This window comes from Rhinolophus ferrumequinum, chromosome 16, assembly GCF_004115265.2.
Source record: "Rhinolophus ferrumequinum isolate MPI-CBG mRhiFer1 chromosome 16, mRhiFer1_v1.p, whole genome shotgun sequence".
Taxonomy (NCBI): Eukaryota; Metazoa; Chordata; class Mammalia; order Chiroptera; family Rhinolophidae; genus Rhinolophus; species Rhinolophus ferrumequinum.
In genome coordinates this window covers 8,162,469-8,183,874 of record NC_046299.1, presented here as the reverse complement: position 1 = coordinate 8,183,874, position 21,406 = coordinate 8,162,469, and the positions used below count along the sequence as shown (strand labels likewise).

Sequence of the window (21,406 nt, the reverse complement as noted above, 5' to 3'; positions counted from 1 at the left end):
TCTATTAACACAAATAGTATACATCTGAACTTATTAGAAATTCATTTATTATTTACTATCTCCAACTTTGGTGTTTCTGTCTAAAGGGTCAGTTTGCAATATGAATCGACAAACACCAGTAAGAATATATAACAATTCTATAGCTTAAAAAGCTACACTCAAAGACAATGGAATCTAAAAGAATTCTGTTGCTCTTCAACAATACCAACAGCAAACAAAATCACGATAAACAGAGTTCATACCAAAATGCAAAGGAAAAAAGTCACCAAAAGGAACACCCACTGAAGAAAGACTCAAGTGTCGGTGACATCGTGTGCTAAGTCCAGAATTATTTGCTTCTTTAATGGGAGAATCATTCTGCCACAGGACCCTAATGACCTAAAGACCTGCTTGCTTATAACATTAAATAAGTTGAGGACTTGTACAAAATATTAATATAAGAAGTGTGGAAAAATTATAAAAGTGTGCTTAAGACAAAAATGTACTTTAGGATTTGTTATAAGTCAATATTGGGACCAATTTTATATAATAAGGGAAACCTTTATATCTGTTGCTTTCTTAATCTGTAAACTTAGTGCTCAATCAAAACTGAAAAGTTTTAAAAACTGCATTCTTCTACACACAATATTTTCCTACGTATCAAGTATAGGTGTTTCCAGATAGAAAAAGATATTTAGAATACACCTCTGGATATTTTCATATCCAGAGAATATAGAGAATTTTTCACAGTCAATAATGAGAAAGACGTGACAATTTTTTAAAGGTGGGGCACTCTTAAACAGGCACTCTACAAAAACTAGTATATTCAAATAGCCAATAAACTTACAAAAAGATGCTTACTTATTTAATTAGCAAAAGGCAAATTAAAACCCCAATATAATAGCACAATATACCCAGCAGAAAGACTAAAATTAAAATGTCAGATACTACTAACAAGTGTTGGTGAGACTGTAGGGCAATGAGAACTCTCATACGGTACAACCACTATGGAAAGCTGGCTGTATGTATATTTACCCTATGACCAAGCAAATTAACTCCTAGGTAGGTATATACAGCCAAGAGAAACAAGTATTGTCTATCAAAAGATATATACGAGGGCTGGCCCGGTGGCTCAGGCTATTGGAGCTCCGTGCTCCTACTCCAAAGGCTGCCGGTTCAATTCCCACATGGGCCAGTGGGCTGTCAACCACAAGGTTGCCAGTTCAACAGCTCGAGTCCCGCAAGGGATGTTGGGCTCCACCCCCTACAACTAAGATTGAACACGGCACCTTGAGCTGAGCTGCTGCTGAGCTCCCGGATGGCTCAGTTGGTTGGAGCGCGTCCTCTCAACCACAAGGTTGCCGGTTCGACTCCCGCAAGGGATGGTGGGCTGCGCCCCCTACAACTAGCAATGGCAACTGGACCTGGAGCTGAGCTGCACCCTCCACAACTAAGACTGAAAGGACAACAACTTGAAGCTGAACGGCACCCTCCACAACTAAGACTGAAAGGACAACCTGACTTGGAAAAAAGTACTGGAAGTTGTTCCCCAATAAAGTCCTGTTCCCCTTCCCCAATAAAATCTTTGGGGGGAAAAAAGAAAGACATGTCCTTTAAAAAAAAAAAAAGATCAAATATAAATATATGGTGATGGAAGGAGAACTGACTCTGGGTGGTGAACACACAATGGAATTTATAGATGATGTAATACAGAATTGCACACCTGAAATCTATGTAATTTCACTAACAATTGTCACCCCAATAAATTAAAAAAAAAAAAGACATAGACAAGAATGTTCACGGCACTTTTATTCATAATCGCCCCAAATTAGAAACAACCCACATGCCCACCCAGAGGGGAATGGACTGGCTGTGCCCATACAATGGAGTAGTACACAGGAACGAAAGAAAACCACTACTGCTGCCCTGCAGACAGATGTCACAGAGAGCAGGTTGGGTTAAAAAAAAAAAAGAAAGAAAGAAAAGAAACAGGAGTACATGCTGTATGATTACATTTGTATGGTGCTCAAGAACATGCAAAACTAATCTACAGGGACAGAAGTCAGATCAGCAGTTGCCTCCAAGGTGGGGCACTACCGACTAGAAAGGAGCATGACGGAGCCTTCTAGCAGGCTGAGGTCTCCCTTAAGAAAGCGTGTAACATATCTAAAAATTCAACAAGCTGTACACCTAAAATGTGTACTTTACTGTATATTTAAATTTTAATTTAAAAAAATAAAAAAATAGGAAACTATTGAGCTTTTTCCTTAAAAATCATTGAAACCACAGAATTTTACAGGTAAAAGGAATCTTGGCAATTACCTAGTCCAACTCCTTTACATCTAGATAAACTGTAAACTGAGTGTGCAGGAATGCATCAAAACTGCAGAAACAGTTTTAAAAACTGCAGAAATGTCACAATACTTCACAATCAGTCAGCAGCAAAAGTAAGGTTAGCACCCAGAAGCCTCTTCTCATCTGTGGTTCCTTTCATTATACCAAGGACTTATACCACCATTAATCAGAACTCACCAAGGCAATAAAACCCAGAGACACTGAGCCTCAGTGTGCTAAAACAGCACTAAAAGATGGTGATGAATAGGTGTTCCACAAGAAAGCAGGGCTAATTAACCAGTCTGCAACGAAATACATAATTTGTTCATGATAATAACAAATTCCCCAACAAATGGCAAAGAGAAAGCGGGGAATTAAAAATAACTTTCAGAAGCTATGTAGATAAGGAGCTGCCCCGTGCCTTGTTCCCCAGCCTGGCCAGCGTCCCTGCTGATGTGTGGACAGGTCACGCACTTTCCCATCAACCTGAGAAGAATCTCCTGAAGATACGCACAGGTACCTACTCTTCCTCCAGGTGTGTGCCAGGGAGCCCCTCTCCTGATGTCTGACATAATTATCACCACCACCTCTCTATCCCTCAGCTCTTTATTTCTCTCGTCAGCACGTAATATTCTGACACAATATTGCATACTTATTATTATTCATCTTCCTCACCAACATATAATCCCCCTGAGGGTGAGAACTTTTATGTCTTGTTAACTAACTATGCTGCATCCCCAGAATCTAAAATAATGTCTGGCACACAGTAGGGTGCTTACATGCCTACATGCATCCATTCATGAACTGTATTAATCAATTCATGAACAAATAAACAAATGTTCATATTCTTTTCTTTTTCCCTATGTCTCCTCATGGTCCCGGCTCTTTGTAGAACTGGGCCATCTGGTAAAGGTGAGATGCTATAAATAGAGAAGCAGGCACCGTAAGCAGGAGCTGGTGTCACTGAAGAAACAACCTGTGCCCTTCTTGTCAGATCTTCTTAGGAACACCGTGTTCTCCAGGCACTCCTTTAATTTCCTGCAGGGAAACTTCCCGTAAGTACTATTTTTTAGGAGCAACTACTCAAGAGACTGAGGACAAAACTAGGTTATCATTTAAACGACACTAAGTTGGGTAAAACAATGCAAACTGATCTTGAAATATTGGGTTTCTTCCAAAAATCTGAATGACATAAATTAGGGATAACCAGAAAATGCCACAAAATCTAGAAATAAAAATTAGCAGAAAGCCATAATCAAGACAAAATTTATTTTAAAAGCCCTTTGGTGAAAGTACTAAGAAATAGAAAATATTATCAGCAATATAATATTAAAAACTAATACTTGGTTATATTAACAATACTTACAGACTCTTAACCATTGCTTGCATACTTAATCAGATCAACTGGTTCCAAACAAGATCAAATATCTGCACATCATGAGAGGTACATATATTTCCAATAACTTTTAATATTATTAGTATTTTAACAATTTTAACCTTAATGCAAACCTATGACAAGAAATTTTTGAAAGTATTTTCAATTTTATTTTGTTACCCAAAATGTGCAAAGGACCATGTCTTATTCATCTATGCACCACCAAAATCTACCACAATAATGGGAACATGCCAGGAATTAAATGTTTACACAACTGGTTCAACAGAAAAACCACACTTCTCCACAGCCAAGGAGAAAGAAACATGGAAGCCATTCTAAGTATAAAATTTTGAACTATTTCTATTATAGAATGTGACTGTCACAGAAAAGTACATAGTCAGTTTTCCCTATATATTATTTATATATATATATATATAAAATACTTATAGACCTAGACAAATATATTCCCTACTTTTACACATTCTTAAAGGCAGAATTATGCTCTGGATAATCATGTACATAATATATTATTTTTTACTGTTGTAACTACTAACTAGAAGAAAATCAAATACTTTTTAATTATACAAGCAGTTACCTAAAATTATTTGGCATATTAAATCAATTACCACAGCAAAAACACAAACTTTCCTTGTTTAGACTGGTCATCAATAGCTACTGTTCACTTGCCATTACTAGGCGGTCATAAAGCCTGAGGCTCCTCAGATTTAATGGAAAAAGCAGACCTGAAATACAACAACTGAAGACAAATGACGCTCACAACAAGATTATTCCTATCACAGGAGCTTTGCACTCACTAAAACGTGCTTAACTCGTAGGTAAATTTCTCAACACTCTCAGGAAATTAAAAGCAGCTTTTACTTATTATAAAAAAAAAAAAGTCGAGCTTTTGACATCATTTGAATTTCCCCTTTGCTTCACGTCACAAGTTTCAAGAACACTATTTTCTTTCCGAGCAGTTTTCCCCCGTTTGGCACCAACCTCTCTCTCCAGCTGTTCTTCAGAACAGTCCGGTCAGCCGCTCATTCATTCACTAGTGTTCACTGGGCATCCACTCCATCCCAGACACTCTGCTGGGCATTGCGAATTTCTTCTGACTCTGGCACAGTATTTTTATACATTCGTGTAATAGCACGATGTTACAGATGATGGGAGTCTAATAAATTTTTCAAAAGGAGAGATCTACTCTAAGAATAAGCAACACGCTCTATCACCAGAGTGAAAAACCAAAAATATCCATAGCTCCTTTGTCTCTAGTTCTAAGTAAAGCAGTTAAGAAATACACATGTAAATCTTCAACGAATACTTTTTACAGGCTTTCTGTGGTATAAAAGTAATTTAAAGACTGAAATTACATGCTGATGAACCAAACTGAAAGGTTTTAAATATTATTTTTTTCCTTTGAAAGGACTAATTCTAGTATTAAAATTTAAAACGTGTGATCTTTCGATTCAAATATTTGAATTAAAATGGGAAAATAAACAACAAAAAAATATCATTTCATTGCAAATGCTGCTGGACGGCCAGAAGTATCACTATTTTCCCCTCAACCTCAGTATCTCTGATGAGTCCTAATGCTTTATCATCTGAATCCCGGCACCTCAGGTTTAGTCAATGAATAGTTAGCCAGGCACCTTTTACCTTCACTTAATCCTCACAACAAACCCCATTGTACTATTGTCCCCCCTTGTTTACAAATGAGGAATCTGACTGAAGAAAGCTGAGGCATCAGGAACTTGCTCAAAGCCACACACAGGCAGTAAGTGGGGAAGCTGCGATATAAGGCAGGAATGTCTGGTCAGAGTTCACTCTGTCACTTTTGATGTCCCTTGGCCTTCGTGTTATCAACACTCTTATCCAAAATGTACGGAACTATAAACATAACAAGCTCTGTTTGGCAGTACTGGTATCATCTTCACGCCCTTCAAACCAAATGATTCATCACTGGGCACATCTGTCCTTATGCAGGTGGTTAATCAAAAATCAACATCCATTTCATGCCAAACATTCCATTTGACACCTAACATTCCATTTCACTCTCATTCCTCAGCTTTCGGAAAATAATTTAAGTGTATACATATTAACTATAATAGTTATTGTTATACTTACATTAAGTTACACCTTAACTAGAGGTCAATTATCAAGTTACTCTAGAATTTCAGACATTCAAAGAGAAAACCCCAAAAGAAAGTAGTAAAAGTTAAAATGAGAAATCAAGAAGGCATTTCCCAATGCTTATGTCCCCACTCACAGAAGAATCCCTCAAGCTCTTTTTGCCCCTTTTCTCTTGACTGTTACTTTCCTAACAAGAAACTTGGCACTCTAGTTTCCAACACAATTATTAATACTTCCACTCCTCCCTTACACCTGGCCCGCCTTTTCCTTAACACTTATCCCCTGCTAACCCACACTGTAATTTACTCATTTATTATGCTTATTGTTTAATGCCTATCTCTGACCACTCCCCTCCCACCCCAGAAAGGGAGGGGAGCTCCAACACTGCAAGGGATCTTCACCTGACTTACTCATTTGTTAACTCCACCCAATGCCTCGGAACAGTACCTCGCACATGCTACTATGTGCTGAATAGCTATTTTAATAAACACATTAAGAAACGACAAACTAGAAAGGGAAGGAATGTTAAAAGTAGACAAAAGAATACAACAAAAATAAGAAAAGAGAAAAGATTAAAATAGAGTCACTAAGAAAAAAGCAGTAGTCACAGGGCACGTGGCACAGAGAAATATAAGACAGGACATTAGCAACAGACAAGTCCTGCTCAGCACTGGGTGTGCGAAGGCAGGGACGGTTTGGGAAAGACTGTCATTTTACATGACTTCAGTAAATTCTTAGCAATAAAGATGTTTCAATTATCTGGAAAATTTGCTTATGTTCAGTCACTGGTATTAGTTATTCTACATGAATTATTTAGGCCCACTGTAACTTTTTCATACAGTAATACGTGGTCCAGTGTAAAAAGCACTGAATTTATAAACACTGCTCTGCCACTCATCACCCACGTTATCTTGGACAAATTACTTTAATTCTCTAAATAAAAGAAATTAATCTACACAATCACTACGGTCCTTTTGTCTCTAATGCTGTGTGATGCTATGATTTTTCTGATCTAAGTTTTTGAAAATTACTGACCAAAATAAACTTTAAGGAAAAAATGTTCCCAGTGCTAGCTTTAACTCAACCTCTTTGCATCTCCCCGCAAATTAACATTATGCTGGGGATACAAGAGTGCCTCTGCTCTAATTTGTTTAAGTAAATGATTCAAAAGCTTTGGTAACCGAGCTACTATGAGTAACAAGCGTCTTACAACACACCTGAAGACAGACTACAGTACAAAAGTGCCCCGACTTAGGAGTTGCTCACAGAAGTGGCTTTTTTGACTGAATTGCAGAAATAATTGCCTAATCCCTCTATTTTATTCAATTAAGTTACCTCTGGCTTTAAAAATATATAAAAAGTATTCCAAAATGTTCAGAGCTTGCCTTCATTCAAATTCTGTCAGTTACACACATATGACAGGTAGTTATAAAATAGTACATGCCTATACATGACTGCCTGGTTTGTTTGCATAACTGAAGGAAAACATCGGTCTGGTACAGTGAATAATTTTCTAAACTCAGTTATTATTTTCATATACACCAAGTAAGACTATTAAGAGGGAAAAATGAAGCTGAAAGCGTCTGTAAGTTCAGGTCTAGAAAATATCAAATCTTTAACAAACAAAGAACCATTTGCTAATTATCACATTCAATTACTTCTAATACATGGCAACAGAAAAGCATTTATCCCCACTTAGGCTGTGAATACAGAACTCACACATCCCACACGGGACAGAGCCAGGAGCAGAGGAGAGACCTGGTCCGGACCTAGGGCACCGCCTTGTGGCTGCAGAGAGACAGAATCCAGTGTTGTATGACCTTGTATTCATTTCTCCATGAGGTCAGAATGGAACACCGTGACTTTTCCCTCTTTTCATGACCACATTTACTGTCTAATCATATAGGCTGGAATAGAAAGTAACTTTCCCCAAAGTAAGTGTCCATCAGAAGTGGATGTTTCCTTAACATCTGAGTCTCTCACTGAAGTTCTCTGTACTAATTTTCACAGAAACACTGCTTCTCGTGAAGCAGAGTAGCCTGAAATAACCTCCATCATTATAACTTTTAAACATATATAAAATCACCTAATGGAATCAGAAAAAAAAAAAAGTACTCATAGATCAAATGGCATAATTTCAGGGACTTGTTTTTAGATAATCCAACAAACAAAAAGGGGAAATGAGGTGAAGTGTTGCCAGTGCTGAAACTGAGTGATGGACACACAGGGGTTCACCATACCATCTTTACCCTGAATGCTTGAAATTGTCAATTTTAAAGTTTTTTTAAAAGTAAAAATATACCATTCAGATATACTTCTAATCCTAGGGCTGTCTTTCAAATATGTGAACTTCTTTTTAAAAGAAGGATTTTAATCTAAAACTGCTCTAAAAAAACAAAGTTTATTCATCTTTTTTAAAAAACCTTTTAAATATTCCTTTAAAAAAATAACTGGTAAGTAACATGATGAACATCCAACAAGTCCTGATGCTGCCCAATCGGGAATCTGTGGCCTAGGAGAGCCACTCGCTTCACCCAAAGTGCTGTGTTTTCATTCCAACAGAAGCAAAGACGATGGGCTCCGTTGTCTCTACCAGCGGAGCAGCTCTGGCAGGTGAGAAACTATTTTCATTTCCATGATTGTTTCCTTGTTCCTGACTTGTGAATGTGTGACACAGCAGAAGGCAAAACAAAAATATGGAACAGGTGACCACAGGCCTGAGAACCTCACTCTGTTTAATTAGATAGGGAATGGTATGCTAACAGAAGGACGTCCTTTTGTCGTACAGATGTTTTACAGAAACTTATGAAAAGCAGGCAGGTGTCCACTGCAGATAACAGAGCCAGGGGACAAACAGTCCAAGAAGGGTTCTAGTCAACACAGTGGAAGGAGAATAAAGTCAGAGGAGTCCCAATCCAACCTAATCCAAGGGCTCCCCAACCCGACCCCAGCCCCCAGGGTCGTGGGCAACAAAGAGGGGTACATACCAATGATGCCACCAGAGAACCCTTCCTGCTTGACACTGGACACAACCCAACAGACCACGCAGTGACTTAAAAGCAAATCACTCAAGCCAAGCTTACTTTCTATCTTCCCCAAGTATACTTCAGGAAAAAGATTCAACCTCACAAAAAAAGGAGGGATAGGAATATATATTCCTAAAATATAAAACAAATTTCTTTCATTCTACAAAAACACAACTATGATAGTATACACATAACATATATGCAAAATCACCTCATACTGTATCCTACAGAGGGGAAAGAGGGCACACTGTAAGCCTAGTTCTGTAATGCGAACAGAACATTTTTATGAACCAGCTGGACAAGGTCAAATTTCTCGCTGCTTAAATATTTTACCAAAGCAATTACCTGGATTCAGTCACTAAATTTAACAGGGCAGGTTCATATCCTCACTGAGAAAAATGATATGACTCATTAAAGATGCTGTTTGTTAGTTTCTAAACCTCATAACTTACATTGTTAATAACATGCCTCGTTATTAGGGATGTAACAAACAGTACTGTCACTTGCATCATCCCTCAGATTGCTATTGTTAATCAGCCTCTTATATGTTTCATAAAACTACATAAAGCAGAAATGTAAAACAAAATTCTTTCTAAACATTTCCACCTATGATCATAGAAGTTATCCAAAATAAGACACATCTTCATAGCATCTTTTCAATAATTTAAAAATTAATCAGGCTTGTTTTTCTCACTCATTGTCAAAAAACCAAGTTTGATACCACAGTCTGTTGGGAATGCCGTGGAGAAGACCTCACATACTATACTGAAGTACAATGGGTATGACATCTATGGATGGAATTGGGCATACACAGCAAATTTAAATGAACGTCTGCCCTTTGACATACGATGTAAAATCAACCATAAACGTATGCCTTCACCAAATATAAAATGACAAAATTATACCATCTGTAACAGCAAAAGCTTAGAAACAACCCCAATGTCCATTAATAGGAGATTGCTTTTATAAACTACAGTATGTCCACTCAAGGGACAATATGTGACTGAACGAAACACAAAAAATGAGGAAGATCTCTATGATATATGAGAGGAATCCCTAGGATATGATTTCAGGGAAAAGGCGTACCAAAGAGTGCACACAGAATGTTTCTCTTGGTTTAAGACAAGAGTAAAAGTAAGATTATGCATACATATTTACTTAATTTGCAAAAACAAACAAAACCCCCAGAAGGAAAAACCAGACAATGATCAAAATGGTTTTAAACAGAGGGCAGGGAAGAGGGTGGAGGAGATATGGAAAGGAGACTTCTCTGAGTGTCTTTCTTTTTATATAGTTTTGACTTTCCAACCACATAAATGTATTACCTATTAATAAACTAAAATTAAATTTAAAAGCAAACCCCAAAATTGAAAACAAACTGAAATAAGTGAATGTAAGTCAATTTAGCAGCATAACCATATAAAAAAAAAAATTATTCCACATGACTTCTGAACACAGTATTCTGATGGAATATCTGAGTGGGATATGTTCTAGGAGCAAAAAATAATCACAAAAGAATAATAAACGTCACTCATCAGTCGTCATTAGTACTGTTATTAATATTGTAATGATACTGTAACATTGAGTCTATTTTACGTATATCAGAACATAAAGCAAATTCATGAATATGCTAATGTGACCAAGAAACACACAAAAAGAAACAAATATAAAATCTGAAAAGTTAAGACAACCCCACAAGATTAAATTCGAATTGAAAATATCAATATAAACTCATACTCCCCAACCAGTCTTGCTCTTTAAATTTAATCGCCATTATAAGGAACTGAGGCTTCTTAGAAAAACGCTGACAGGTTCCAACACCAAGCTAGGAAAAGCACTAGACGAGACTGGGGTACCTTTCTGTTCCAGAAAGCAGGAAGGCTCTCAAAATTAAGAGGAGCCCATTAAAAGGACAGAGGAAACGTCCTGAAGGATTCTGCACTGGCCAAATTCAGGACAATTTGATCATCACAAAGAATAATGACTGTGATTATAAAGTATTAACAACAACAACAACAAAAAATCCTTGAGTTTTGCAGTGATAGTAAAAGACGGGGTGGGGGGGATACTATTTGCCACCAACTCCCTACTCTAAAATTTGTAATTAAAGGGAAAGAATTCAGCATTTACCTTGTCTTCCTAGGAGAAACTATAGTTCACCCTTAGCTAATTTGGAAAATCTCCCCCGGCCTTTCTTTTTAAACAAAGAATGGCTATTAATAAATGTGTTTTTTAAAAAAAATCTAAACAAATCACTGTTCCACAACCACCAGTGAAATGACTGATCCAAAGACCATCAGTAGATACTAAATCCATGAGATGAGAGGTTGTTGAGGAAAGGGATAGTCATCTGTGCTGAGGAACCACAGATTACTTGCTAATCACAAATGGAAAGTCTTTTTAGCCTTACCAGGAAGAGCTCTGGAGGTCACTAACTAAACATAGTGGTCAAATTCAGCATCACCATTACTGAGACAACCCACGAATATATATCTTCTGACATAATATGATATACACAAAATCACTGATGAAACATATTTCCCCAAATTATTTAACCTGAATCTGATAAAGACTAAACTTAATTATGAGTCTACAAGAAATGTGGGTAGCAAAGGAGACAAGGAAGAAAGGTTCAAACAAATATGGAATGTGGGACATTCTATAAGACAACTGGCCTGGACATTCAAAAGCCAGTGTCATGTACTACTGTGGTAGTAATAAGCCTAACTAGCATCCTGATTTAGCCACAAAAATACCACTACATTTAGCCACAAAAATACCTAGTTTCTTCTCCACTACAAGAAACTAGGAATCCTTAGAGAAAAAGCTGATTCCAAATCTGGAAGAAAAATATGACATTAGTCTGGAACACCTTGTGCCAGATAAAAAAAATAAAGACTAATGGGGTCATATCAAAAGAACATAGAAGCTTGCTTAAAGGGAATCCTACTGGCCAAACTTGGGACAATTGAAGTATTAAAAAAAAATGATGGCAATGGACTATAAAGACAAACTTTAAATCCATGAGCCCATCAATAGTGATGCCAAAAGGAAAATAAAAGATGAGGGGGAGGGTGGTGAATGGAGATAAAGCTCCTTTTTACAGAAGATAAGCAATTCAAGACATCAAATGTAGAAGAAAATAGTACGATTAGATCAATCACCGTTTTGCAGTTCCTTCCACCTTCCCACAATTGATTCAGGCAAGGAACAGCAAATGATGCTAAAACAATTAGATGATAGGTTGTTGGGAAAATTATTCAAACTATCTCAAAAATATCATCCCACAGATTATTTTTAAATAATACGGGTATAACATGCCTTTATAATGGAAAAAACTAATTACAAAGGTGAAAATGTCACTTAATAAAGCGATCTGATGGCTGCCATCCAACCAAATGGGCAGACTAAAGCATCACAAATAACGGACAAGCTGACATTACCTGCTGCCTGACATGATACAGCAGAACAAAAAAAAAACTGGCACAACCTAGAGAAAACTGTGGCAATGACCGAAAGCTGGACATCTGCACACTGTATGACACAGCAATTCTGTCCTAGGTATATACCTAACAGAAATGTGCCCATATGTTTACCAAAGACATGTTCAAATATGTACAATGCAGCACTATTCACAGTAGCCTCAAATTCCCATCAACAGTAGAAATGGAGAAATTACGGTACATTCCTTAAGTAGAACACTATACGAGATTGAACAATCCATGCAACATGAAATGATGATGATGAACTGTACTAACGTAATGTTAGGCGAAAGAAACTACAAGCAAGAGACACATATCTGCTTGCACTTACATAAAGTATAACAGGCAAAACTTCTAATAGCCTCACAACTCAAGAGAGTACTGGTAGTGATTGGAAAAGGCTAGGAGTCGTCAATTTCTTGATCTGAGAGCTCCGGTTACAAGAATGAGCTCAATTCATGAAAATTCACCTATCTGAACGCTGTGTGTGTTTCTGTATGAAACACTACACTTAATAAAAATATTTTTTTACAGTACACATCACCTACACCTAAAAACATTAAAGCTGAATCTAATCACTAGGAAACACTCAAATTCTGAATATAGGACAGTCTATAAAGACAATTGGCCTCTTGAATAATTTCAGTCATGAGAAAGAAAAAAATCAAAAAAGATTAAAGAAAGTTAACAGCCATCTAAAAACAGCAGAAACGTAATAGTTCACGCAATGCAGAAACTTTGACTGGATCATTTGTTTTATAAGCTTTAAAAACTATTTTTGGTATAACTGTTAACAGAGTTTGTTAATTTTTTAGGAATGATAACTATTGTGGTTATGCAGGAGTGTACTTTTTCTTAGGAGAAGCATGGTTAGTATTTACAGGTGAAGTGTTATACGCAACTAACAAATGGTTCCAGTTAAAAAAAAAAGATAAAGCAAATCTGACAAAGTTAACAACTGATGAACCTTAGTGAACATTTTATGGGTGTTCATTGTATTCTTTCACCTTTTCTGTTCATAAATTTCAAAAATTTCAAAATATAAAATTAAGGAAGTCAGTATCACAAAAAATAATTAAAAATGGAAGTGTTCTAGAATAAAAAATATATATATAAAATATAACGAAATTTAACACATGCACCTAAATTGGAAACTAATTTTTTTAAATGAGAAAATATAAATAATGACCAGATATCAGATGATACTTATAAATCATTAATTTCCTTTATGTGTGAGAATGATACTGGATTTTGAAGAAGCACATCTTACTTCTCAAAGATATCTGTATGCTAAAGAATTTAGGAGTAGAATGCCGTAATGTGTGATGTAAATAAAATGATTCACATGCAAAAATTATGAAAATACTAACCATTGTTAAATCTAGGTGATGGGTATACAAGTGATCAGCATACTATTCTTTCCATTTTCCTTTTTGTTTGAAAGTCTATAATAAAATTTGGAAAACAATTTAGTCAGTGCCTCAAAAGCGTGATGCAACTATTGAGGTTATGACTGCAGTCTGTTTTTCACAGTTTAAAAGAGCTGAGATCAATTTTAATTATTCTAAGGAACCAGCGGCACTAATAAATATTATTAGATAATGGTATGTTCTATAATATCACATCAATAAAATTTCAGCTATAACCCCACATTTGTATCATATGGAATTACTGGTATTTTCAAAAACAAAGATTCTTAAATGCTGGTTTTATATTCTATTATACAAAAGGTAGGTCACAAATTATTCGTTTTATTTTATTTACATTGTATTACTTTCTGAAAATTTGGTGTCTACCTGCACGATTGAAAACAGTAATGGAAACAAACATACTGCAGTAATTTATGAAGTCCTACACAATCTCACTATCTTTAATTATGTGCTACTTTTCTAAAGACGTTAGTAAAAAGAATTGACTTGCCATTTTGGTATCAGAGCAATCTATATTTACTTATCTTCTCATCAACTCTCTCAAAAAATCACCTACTTTTCGAGGTTTTCAAATGATTATTTTACGATTACCAGGAGAGTCAAAATGGATTTTATGCACTGATATGTGTTTCAAGCCCCCAAGTTAGTACACTGACTGTTATTTAAATGTTTTACAAGAGCAAACAATGTATATTCTTGAACATAATTAAACCAGTTTTGCCCATTATATTAACAAAACCACACCACAGTGTGCGGCCACATGGAACCCCTACATCAAGTCAGGAGAACACTTACATTCGCCAAAGAAGAACTTTTTTGGCTTTTCTTTCTACTTCTGAGTACAGGAACACTGGCCATTTACTTATTCACGTAGAAAACTGTAGGCACGAACCAGGCGAAACCACTTTTGTACTCTATGACAAGACTTAGGTCCCTTCAATATAAAATGCCACACTTCAAGACTGGGAAGCAAAGTAGTATATCCAAACCAGTTTCTCTAGGGAGCCAGCCCCACATACAGTATATTTACTCTCTATCTGCAAGCAATGGTTTGCCAAGCAAAGGAAGCATTTCTAGGGTGGAAACACAGCAGGTGAAAGACCTCATCTGGAGCAGTGACCTTCTTACACAGAAATATCGCCAGGGCAGCTCACAGGCTTCAAATTCCCTATTAATGAGGCCCACATTTAATCACCTCACCTCGAGAAGGTCAGAGGTACTGCTCCTGATCAGTGCCCTGCTCATAAAGTTCCATCACACCTCACCTGGGCTCTGCCTCAAGTCTCATCACTCGTGAATAAAAACCCCCCACACAACCCTGCCACCAAAGTAACATTCAGTACCAGGCAGGATTGTGGATACTGTGAAACCCACTCCACTCTTTTTCAAACATGCAGTTGAAATAAGGATCCTCCTCCACCTGAGCTCTTGGGTGAGCCATGTGATCACATGATGGCCACAGACGAATACGCATATACGTACACGGAAAAAAACATACACAGAGAGAAACATGTCTCTCTCACACCCCCACACACAGATACCACATACGTACTACTTATATTTTCAAAAAGAATCAATAGAGGAAAACAAAATTAATTCCAAGACAAACGACTTAGTTTATTTAAAAAATGCTACCAAAAACAAGAGGGAAATCTGTTCTAACTTAAAAGATGTTTAAGAGCACATCAACCAAATGTGACGTGTACAGACCTTACATGGAACCTGATTCAAACAAACAGTGAAAAGACATGTTTAAGACAACTAAAGAAAATGGAACATGTACTACTTGATTGGGTATGAGATGTATAATTACTGTTAAGTTTGCAGAGAGTGGTTATGGTATTAGTTAAATATATTTTCAAGTTTTTAATTTTCAATTTAGAGATTTCCCTGTTTTTAAACAGTGTTCACTTATTATGTATTTAAAGAAACAAGGGGGGCCGGCCCGGTGGCTCAGGCGGTTGGAGCTCCATGCTCTTAACTCCGAAGGCTGCCGGTTCGATTCCCACATGGGCCAGTGGGCTCTCAACCACAAGGTTGCCAGTTCAATTCCTCGAGTCCCGCAAGGGATGGTGGGCTCCGCCCCCTGCAACTAAGATTGAACACGGCACCTTGAGCTGAGCTGCCTCCTGGATGGCTCAGTTGGTTGGAGTCCGTCCTCTCAACCACAAAGGTTGCCGGTTCAACGCCCGCAAGGGATGGTGGGCTGTGCCCCCTGCAACTAGAAAAGGGCAACTGGACCTGGAGCTGAACTGCACTGCACCCTCCACAACTAAGACTGAAAGGACAACAACTTGAAGCTGAACGGCACCCTCCACAACTAAGATTGAAAGGACAACTTGACTTGGAAAAACAGGCCTGGAAGTACACACTGTTCCCCAATAAAGTCCTGTTCCCCTTCCCCAATAAAATCTTAAAAAAAAAAAAAAAAAAAAGTCATGACTTACAGAATTGCCCAGGTATCAGATTAATATATTCTTTTATCCCTCATATATTTTGTGAACTGATTATATCTAGAAGCTTATAGATTCAGGTTCAATTTCCTAAGCAAGAATGTTCCACAGGTGACACCTTGTACTTCTTACATATAGTCCTATTGCTGCGATTGCTCTTTTCCCTTTTTGGCCTGCAAACACTCACTCATCTTTTCGGACTCGGCTCAGATGTCACCTCCTTCAGAAAACCTCCGTCACCTCCAGTCCCACACTAAGCTGGCTTTCTGTAATAATCCACTAACTAACTCTAACAGTACTGGCCTTACGTACCTGTCTGTCTTCCTAATTACACTGTGAACATCTTTAGCAATGAACTAAGTCTGCAGCTATGGACTCGACAGATGCCTGATGCCTAAAAGTCCTGGAAAAGTGATCTTTACTTCCCCCAGTAAACATACTGGGTCATATCAGTGTGTTTTGGCCCAACTATCCACACCTGGTAAGCAAGCAGGCACAAAGCCAGAACTCCAGGGGAGCAGGAAGGAGAAATGTTCAGAAAGGAACAAGAGCCCTGAGAATATCCAAAGGAGCTTCTTGCCCCTGGCAGAATCCTCTCTCTGTTAAGGCCATCAGCCACAGCTGCGTGGGGAAGCGCTTCTCCAAGCACATGAATCCAAGTGCAAAATGCAGATTCGGATTCGGGAGGTCTGAGCTGGGGCCTGAGAGTCTGCATTCCAGAGGCTGCTGGCCTGCACACCACACCTGAACTAGCAAGTCTCTGGGAGTGGGAGACCAGAGTCAGCCCTCCCTTAGGAAACCTGCAGCATTAACTCCTGCTTCATTAATCATCTCTTTTAAGCTAACACGTTCTTGAAAAAAAGAAAAACAAAAAATCAAAACTTTAATTCTTCCGCATCTGTGGGTATCTTTCTTCCAACACATCATGTCCCACTGTGGTAACTATGCAACCTCTTCTTGTTCTAAGTATCTCCAGCCTAAAAAACAAAGACCCTCGATAAATGCTTGTTATATAATCTCAACACACTGAATTCTTTCTCACTTGCTTCTTAAGTTATGTTTGTTTACTTGTCTGCCTTTCCCATTTGATTATCAATCCTTTGAAGACAGAGACTTTTCCTTGTGCGGCCACATAAAGGCTGACCCGTAAGGAGCACTCAGTGCTGTCTGCTGTCTGCGGACTCAGCCCAGGGACTTCACACATAAACACACCACGCTCAGGCTCCTAGGCAGAACCCTGAATAAGAACATAGCCTTATTTTAGAGGATTTAAAATGCTCACAAGTATGACTCGTTCTTACAGATATTCAGTAACGTAATACACACTGAAAGGAGAGAGCAATATACACTCCACTTAACATAAAAACAGATGGCATTAAGAAAGTTGTATTATGCTTCTTCACAGACAACCTCATCAACATAGGAAAAAACGATTAACGAAAGGTACCTCAGTCTTCCCACATTCATCAGGCGGATCCTGGTGTATGGCCATTTGATACTTGACATATAAAGAAAATGACTGGCTGAAGGACGACTTGAATTCTGGGTCCTCAAAGGAGACAGGTACTAACCTCACCTTCAGAGCAAGGAAAATAGAAGCAAATGCTATTGAAACACCTCTACCTGATGATATGCTTCTGAAGGTGAGGCTAGAGTAAGATCTTCGCAAATCCACTTCCAAAGCTCAGCACTGGAATTTTTCATGAAATGAATAAACCCTGGAATGGGCAGACTGGCAGAGTCTAAGGCACTAACTTTATACTAATATTTATGAAAATTGTAACCCATGAGGGCCAAGATAATTGATTTTTCTTTTCGTTTTTTCTCTCCCTACCTATTATGGTTTTCTGCATACCCTAGTCAATATTGTTGCTAATGTGGCCACTACTTTTGTCGCCACTAAACACATTCAGTGTTTTAAGCTTTTTGCCCTTCCAGACTTTTCCTGGGTGATTTGGCTTATAAAGTTACAAGCAAATAAGGACTCCTGTTACAGCATCCTGTCTTATTTTTCTAGTTCCACTCAGTTGTGTATGCGTAGTACAGCAACAGAGTAAGTTGGCTGTTATCAACGCTTTCTACACAAGACTTTATCACGAGGATAAAGCATATGTTGCGCAAAGTATGCCTACTATAAAAAATAATTTTTTTGGGCTTTTTTTCTCACAAGTATTTTTACTTAGAGCTCTACTTATTAGTTTTAGATAAATGCATCTAAACATAGTGACTTCAGATAAAGGTGATTCACTTTATGTGTTACTTTCCCACTTTGAAATTATACATGACTGGTACTTAACACGGCACTAGGTAAAATTTGCACTTTCAGAATGTTCATTCATTAACTGACCTATCTCTTTGCAGATAGGCTGCAAACTAAATATAAACAAAATGTATCACAAATAAACCAAGAATTCATACAGTGATATCAAGCGGAAGGGAAAGTTCCGTTTGCACAGAAAAATTACACTTGGCCTGCTGACCTGGCTTACAGTTGGCTTATCAGGTGGGTGCTTGTGAATAACCATCTGGTAACGTTTATAGACCTGGTACGACTCCAGCATTGTGGCTTTGAACTGAGAACTTGGTGGAGATGATCTCACCACCCTCACCTTCAGAAGGAGTTAAAAAACATTTATTAATTCATTTATTAGTTCATTAATTCATTTATTTATCCCATGGAATATGCATTAACAGCAATTCCCACCAAAAAAGAACCAGAAGTGTCAATACAATTACTAAAGCATAAACATATAATACTTTAAGGCTAAAATCAACGAGTAAATAAATAAATAAATAAAGTTATTTCTCCAACTTACAGATTCATTATGAAGGCAGAGATTCTGTGTCAATTCTAAGACCACTTAGATTCTATGACCAAATTATGTAAGCCTGCCTCATTGTAAAATGACAGAACACGTCTAGCGCTCAAGATACAAACACAAATTAAATACTCTCTAATCTTAGTTGTGTGCAACTCACCTTCAGGAAATCAGTCAGAAAGGCTAAAAATGTGAATGTATGCTTTGGACACTCTTTCATGTGTTATTATTAATGCTAAACTTACAACTTTTTTTTTTTTTTTTAAGTATAAAAGACAACAAAGTGTTCCTATTTCATAGCATAATTAAGAATGAAGACTCTTGAGTCAGATTTCCTTTACTCAAATCTTAATGTCACCATCTTGGTGAAGTATATCAATTAACCCTCTGTGCCTTCGTTTACTCATATGTGCAATGAGGATAACTTAAAAACTGTAACTGCACGCAACAGCCAACATTTATTTTAACATTAATTATTTACTGACCAATTAAAATGTTAGCAAAACAGAATAATAAAACAGAAAGCCAAATGGGATATAATAAAAACGCATCCTTGGAAACTTTTCGTGCTTGCCTTGAGAAGTAATTCTTCTGTGAAGAAACAGTGACACCCAGTGGACAATAAACCTCTATCCATCCTGGGTACCATTACCCTAAAAAAGTAAAGGCTGCCTACTGTAGAACTGTTACGTGTGCCTGGTGCGCCCTAAATACATTACTATTTATGATCCAAAGATAGAAGAACTCCTATCACAAAATATTGTAAGTAGTGTGTTAATTCGCTTTACAATTTGGGAAGGAGAAAGTAAGAACCAAAATCAGAGTAGCCAAGGAATTATAATAGTCAAAGTTGTTAAAACTTATTTCTGATAATATATATTATCCTAAGGTTTAGATGTGTCGAAGTTAATTTTTAATATCAAGTCTCTAGTGATAAGTGATGTTCTTAGATGATATCAAGCTATAAATTCAAAGACTCACCAGTTACTAATCAGGTATGAGATATAATAAAATAATTATGGCCAATGTTTAAGAAAAACTTTATAAATACCAACTAAATACTGAAAAATCTAGACTTAATCTAGAATGTAAATCAGTTTGGGAAAACTAATAGGAATACTCTAAAAGTATTCATATTATGTCTAAATTGGTTTAGGGAAATTAATGAGAGAAGTTTATAGGAGTACAATTTAGTACTGTGTAGTTAATTCCTAACTGCTGGCTTGCATATCTACCTAATACTACCTGTTGCTTTGATCAAGATCAGAATATTAGAATAGATAAAACAGTGATTCTTTTTTCCTATCTAAACAAAAACTGCCAAAAATGAAATTTAAATAGTATTTTTTCTTTTTCACTTTACTGAATTTCAATCAAAGGATACAAAAAGCCAGAGTGCCTCATACATCATAATTAGCTAAACTTGGAATTGTTTGCGTAACTTTAGTCAAACTGCCTATTGTTTTAATCTTAAAAAAAGTTTCTCTCAAGTAGCAGCTGACTTAGTAAATAAATACAAATGCTACTCCATCCCAACTCATTTTAATTTCCCATTATTTAAACAGTAACACATCAACAGATTAGTATAACCACAAATGAAAACATACACAGTACTCAACAAAAAGCAAAAACTAAAACAAACCAAAAAAATATGTATGTCTTCCAAAATACCTCTAACTTGTGTGATGCATTCTCTGGTAAAGATTCAAAAATTAAATCTTCAAGTGATTTGGGCTGGTTGGATTTAGCCTTTGGTGGGAACAAAGGTTCTCGATGAGCCTGGAAACCCTCAAGTTCTCCAGCTGGGTTCTGCTGCATGAGTTTTAACCTTTTCCTTTCTTTCCGAATTTCCTTTGCTTTTCGACATGGAGGCTTACTCAAATCTGCCCCTTTGCCTAAAAAGAGATTTAAAACATTAGACCAATCACATTGGCTCTAGACGTGTTTTTTTTCAAAAGTCTGAAAGATTCTAGAGTAAGTCCAAAGAGTTCCATTGTTAGGCTAGCTTTGGGGTAGAAGTTTCAGAGGCTCCTGGTGCAGAGCTCTAAGTTGATGTTAAAATTCTACCGCAGAAGCAGGAAATGCCAAAGAAAGTAAGTAGGCACAGAACTTTTCAGGCAGCTCTTATTGTTGAAAATCTCTTTTAAAAAAATATTCACCCACTTCTCTGCTTTTGTAAATAGAAACCAACAACAACAACAAAAAAAGGTACAAATAGTATAGTCCTGAATTAAAACTGGAAACATCAATACGACCTCATGGTCCGTTAAGTCTGTTCACCGAAAAGGCCTAGAAAAGAACGCAAGCCAGTAGCAATAACAACCTCTAGTCTAGCTGGTGATCTCCAAATAGCATTTCCCACTAAAAGCAACCAG

General features: G+C 37.1%; 1 protein-coding gene across 7 annotated transcripts in view; it reads right to left on the bottom strand.

Moving 5' to 3' along the window:
• Positions 1–21,406, bottom strand: part of ATE1 (arginyltransferase 1) — a 133,166-nt gene that overhangs the window by 96,435 nt on the left and 15,325 nt on the right. For 4 of the 7 annotated variants that reach the window (XM_033131050.1, XM_033131051.1, XM_033131045.1 and 1 more), the window contains exons 6-8: positions 20,703–20,926; positions 18,693–18,821; positions 17,660–17,788 (exon numbers count right to left, since the gene is read on the bottom strand). In XM_033131050.1, the coding sequence (XP_032986941.1) occupies positions 17,660–17,788; positions 18,693–18,821; positions 20,703–20,926 (482 nt within the window). The remainder of the gene's footprint in view (positions 1–17,659; positions 17,789–18,692; positions 18,822–20,702; positions 20,927–21,406) is intronic. The other 3 variants (XM_033131052.1, XM_033131047.1, XM_033131048.1) reach the window with 2 other exon arrangements.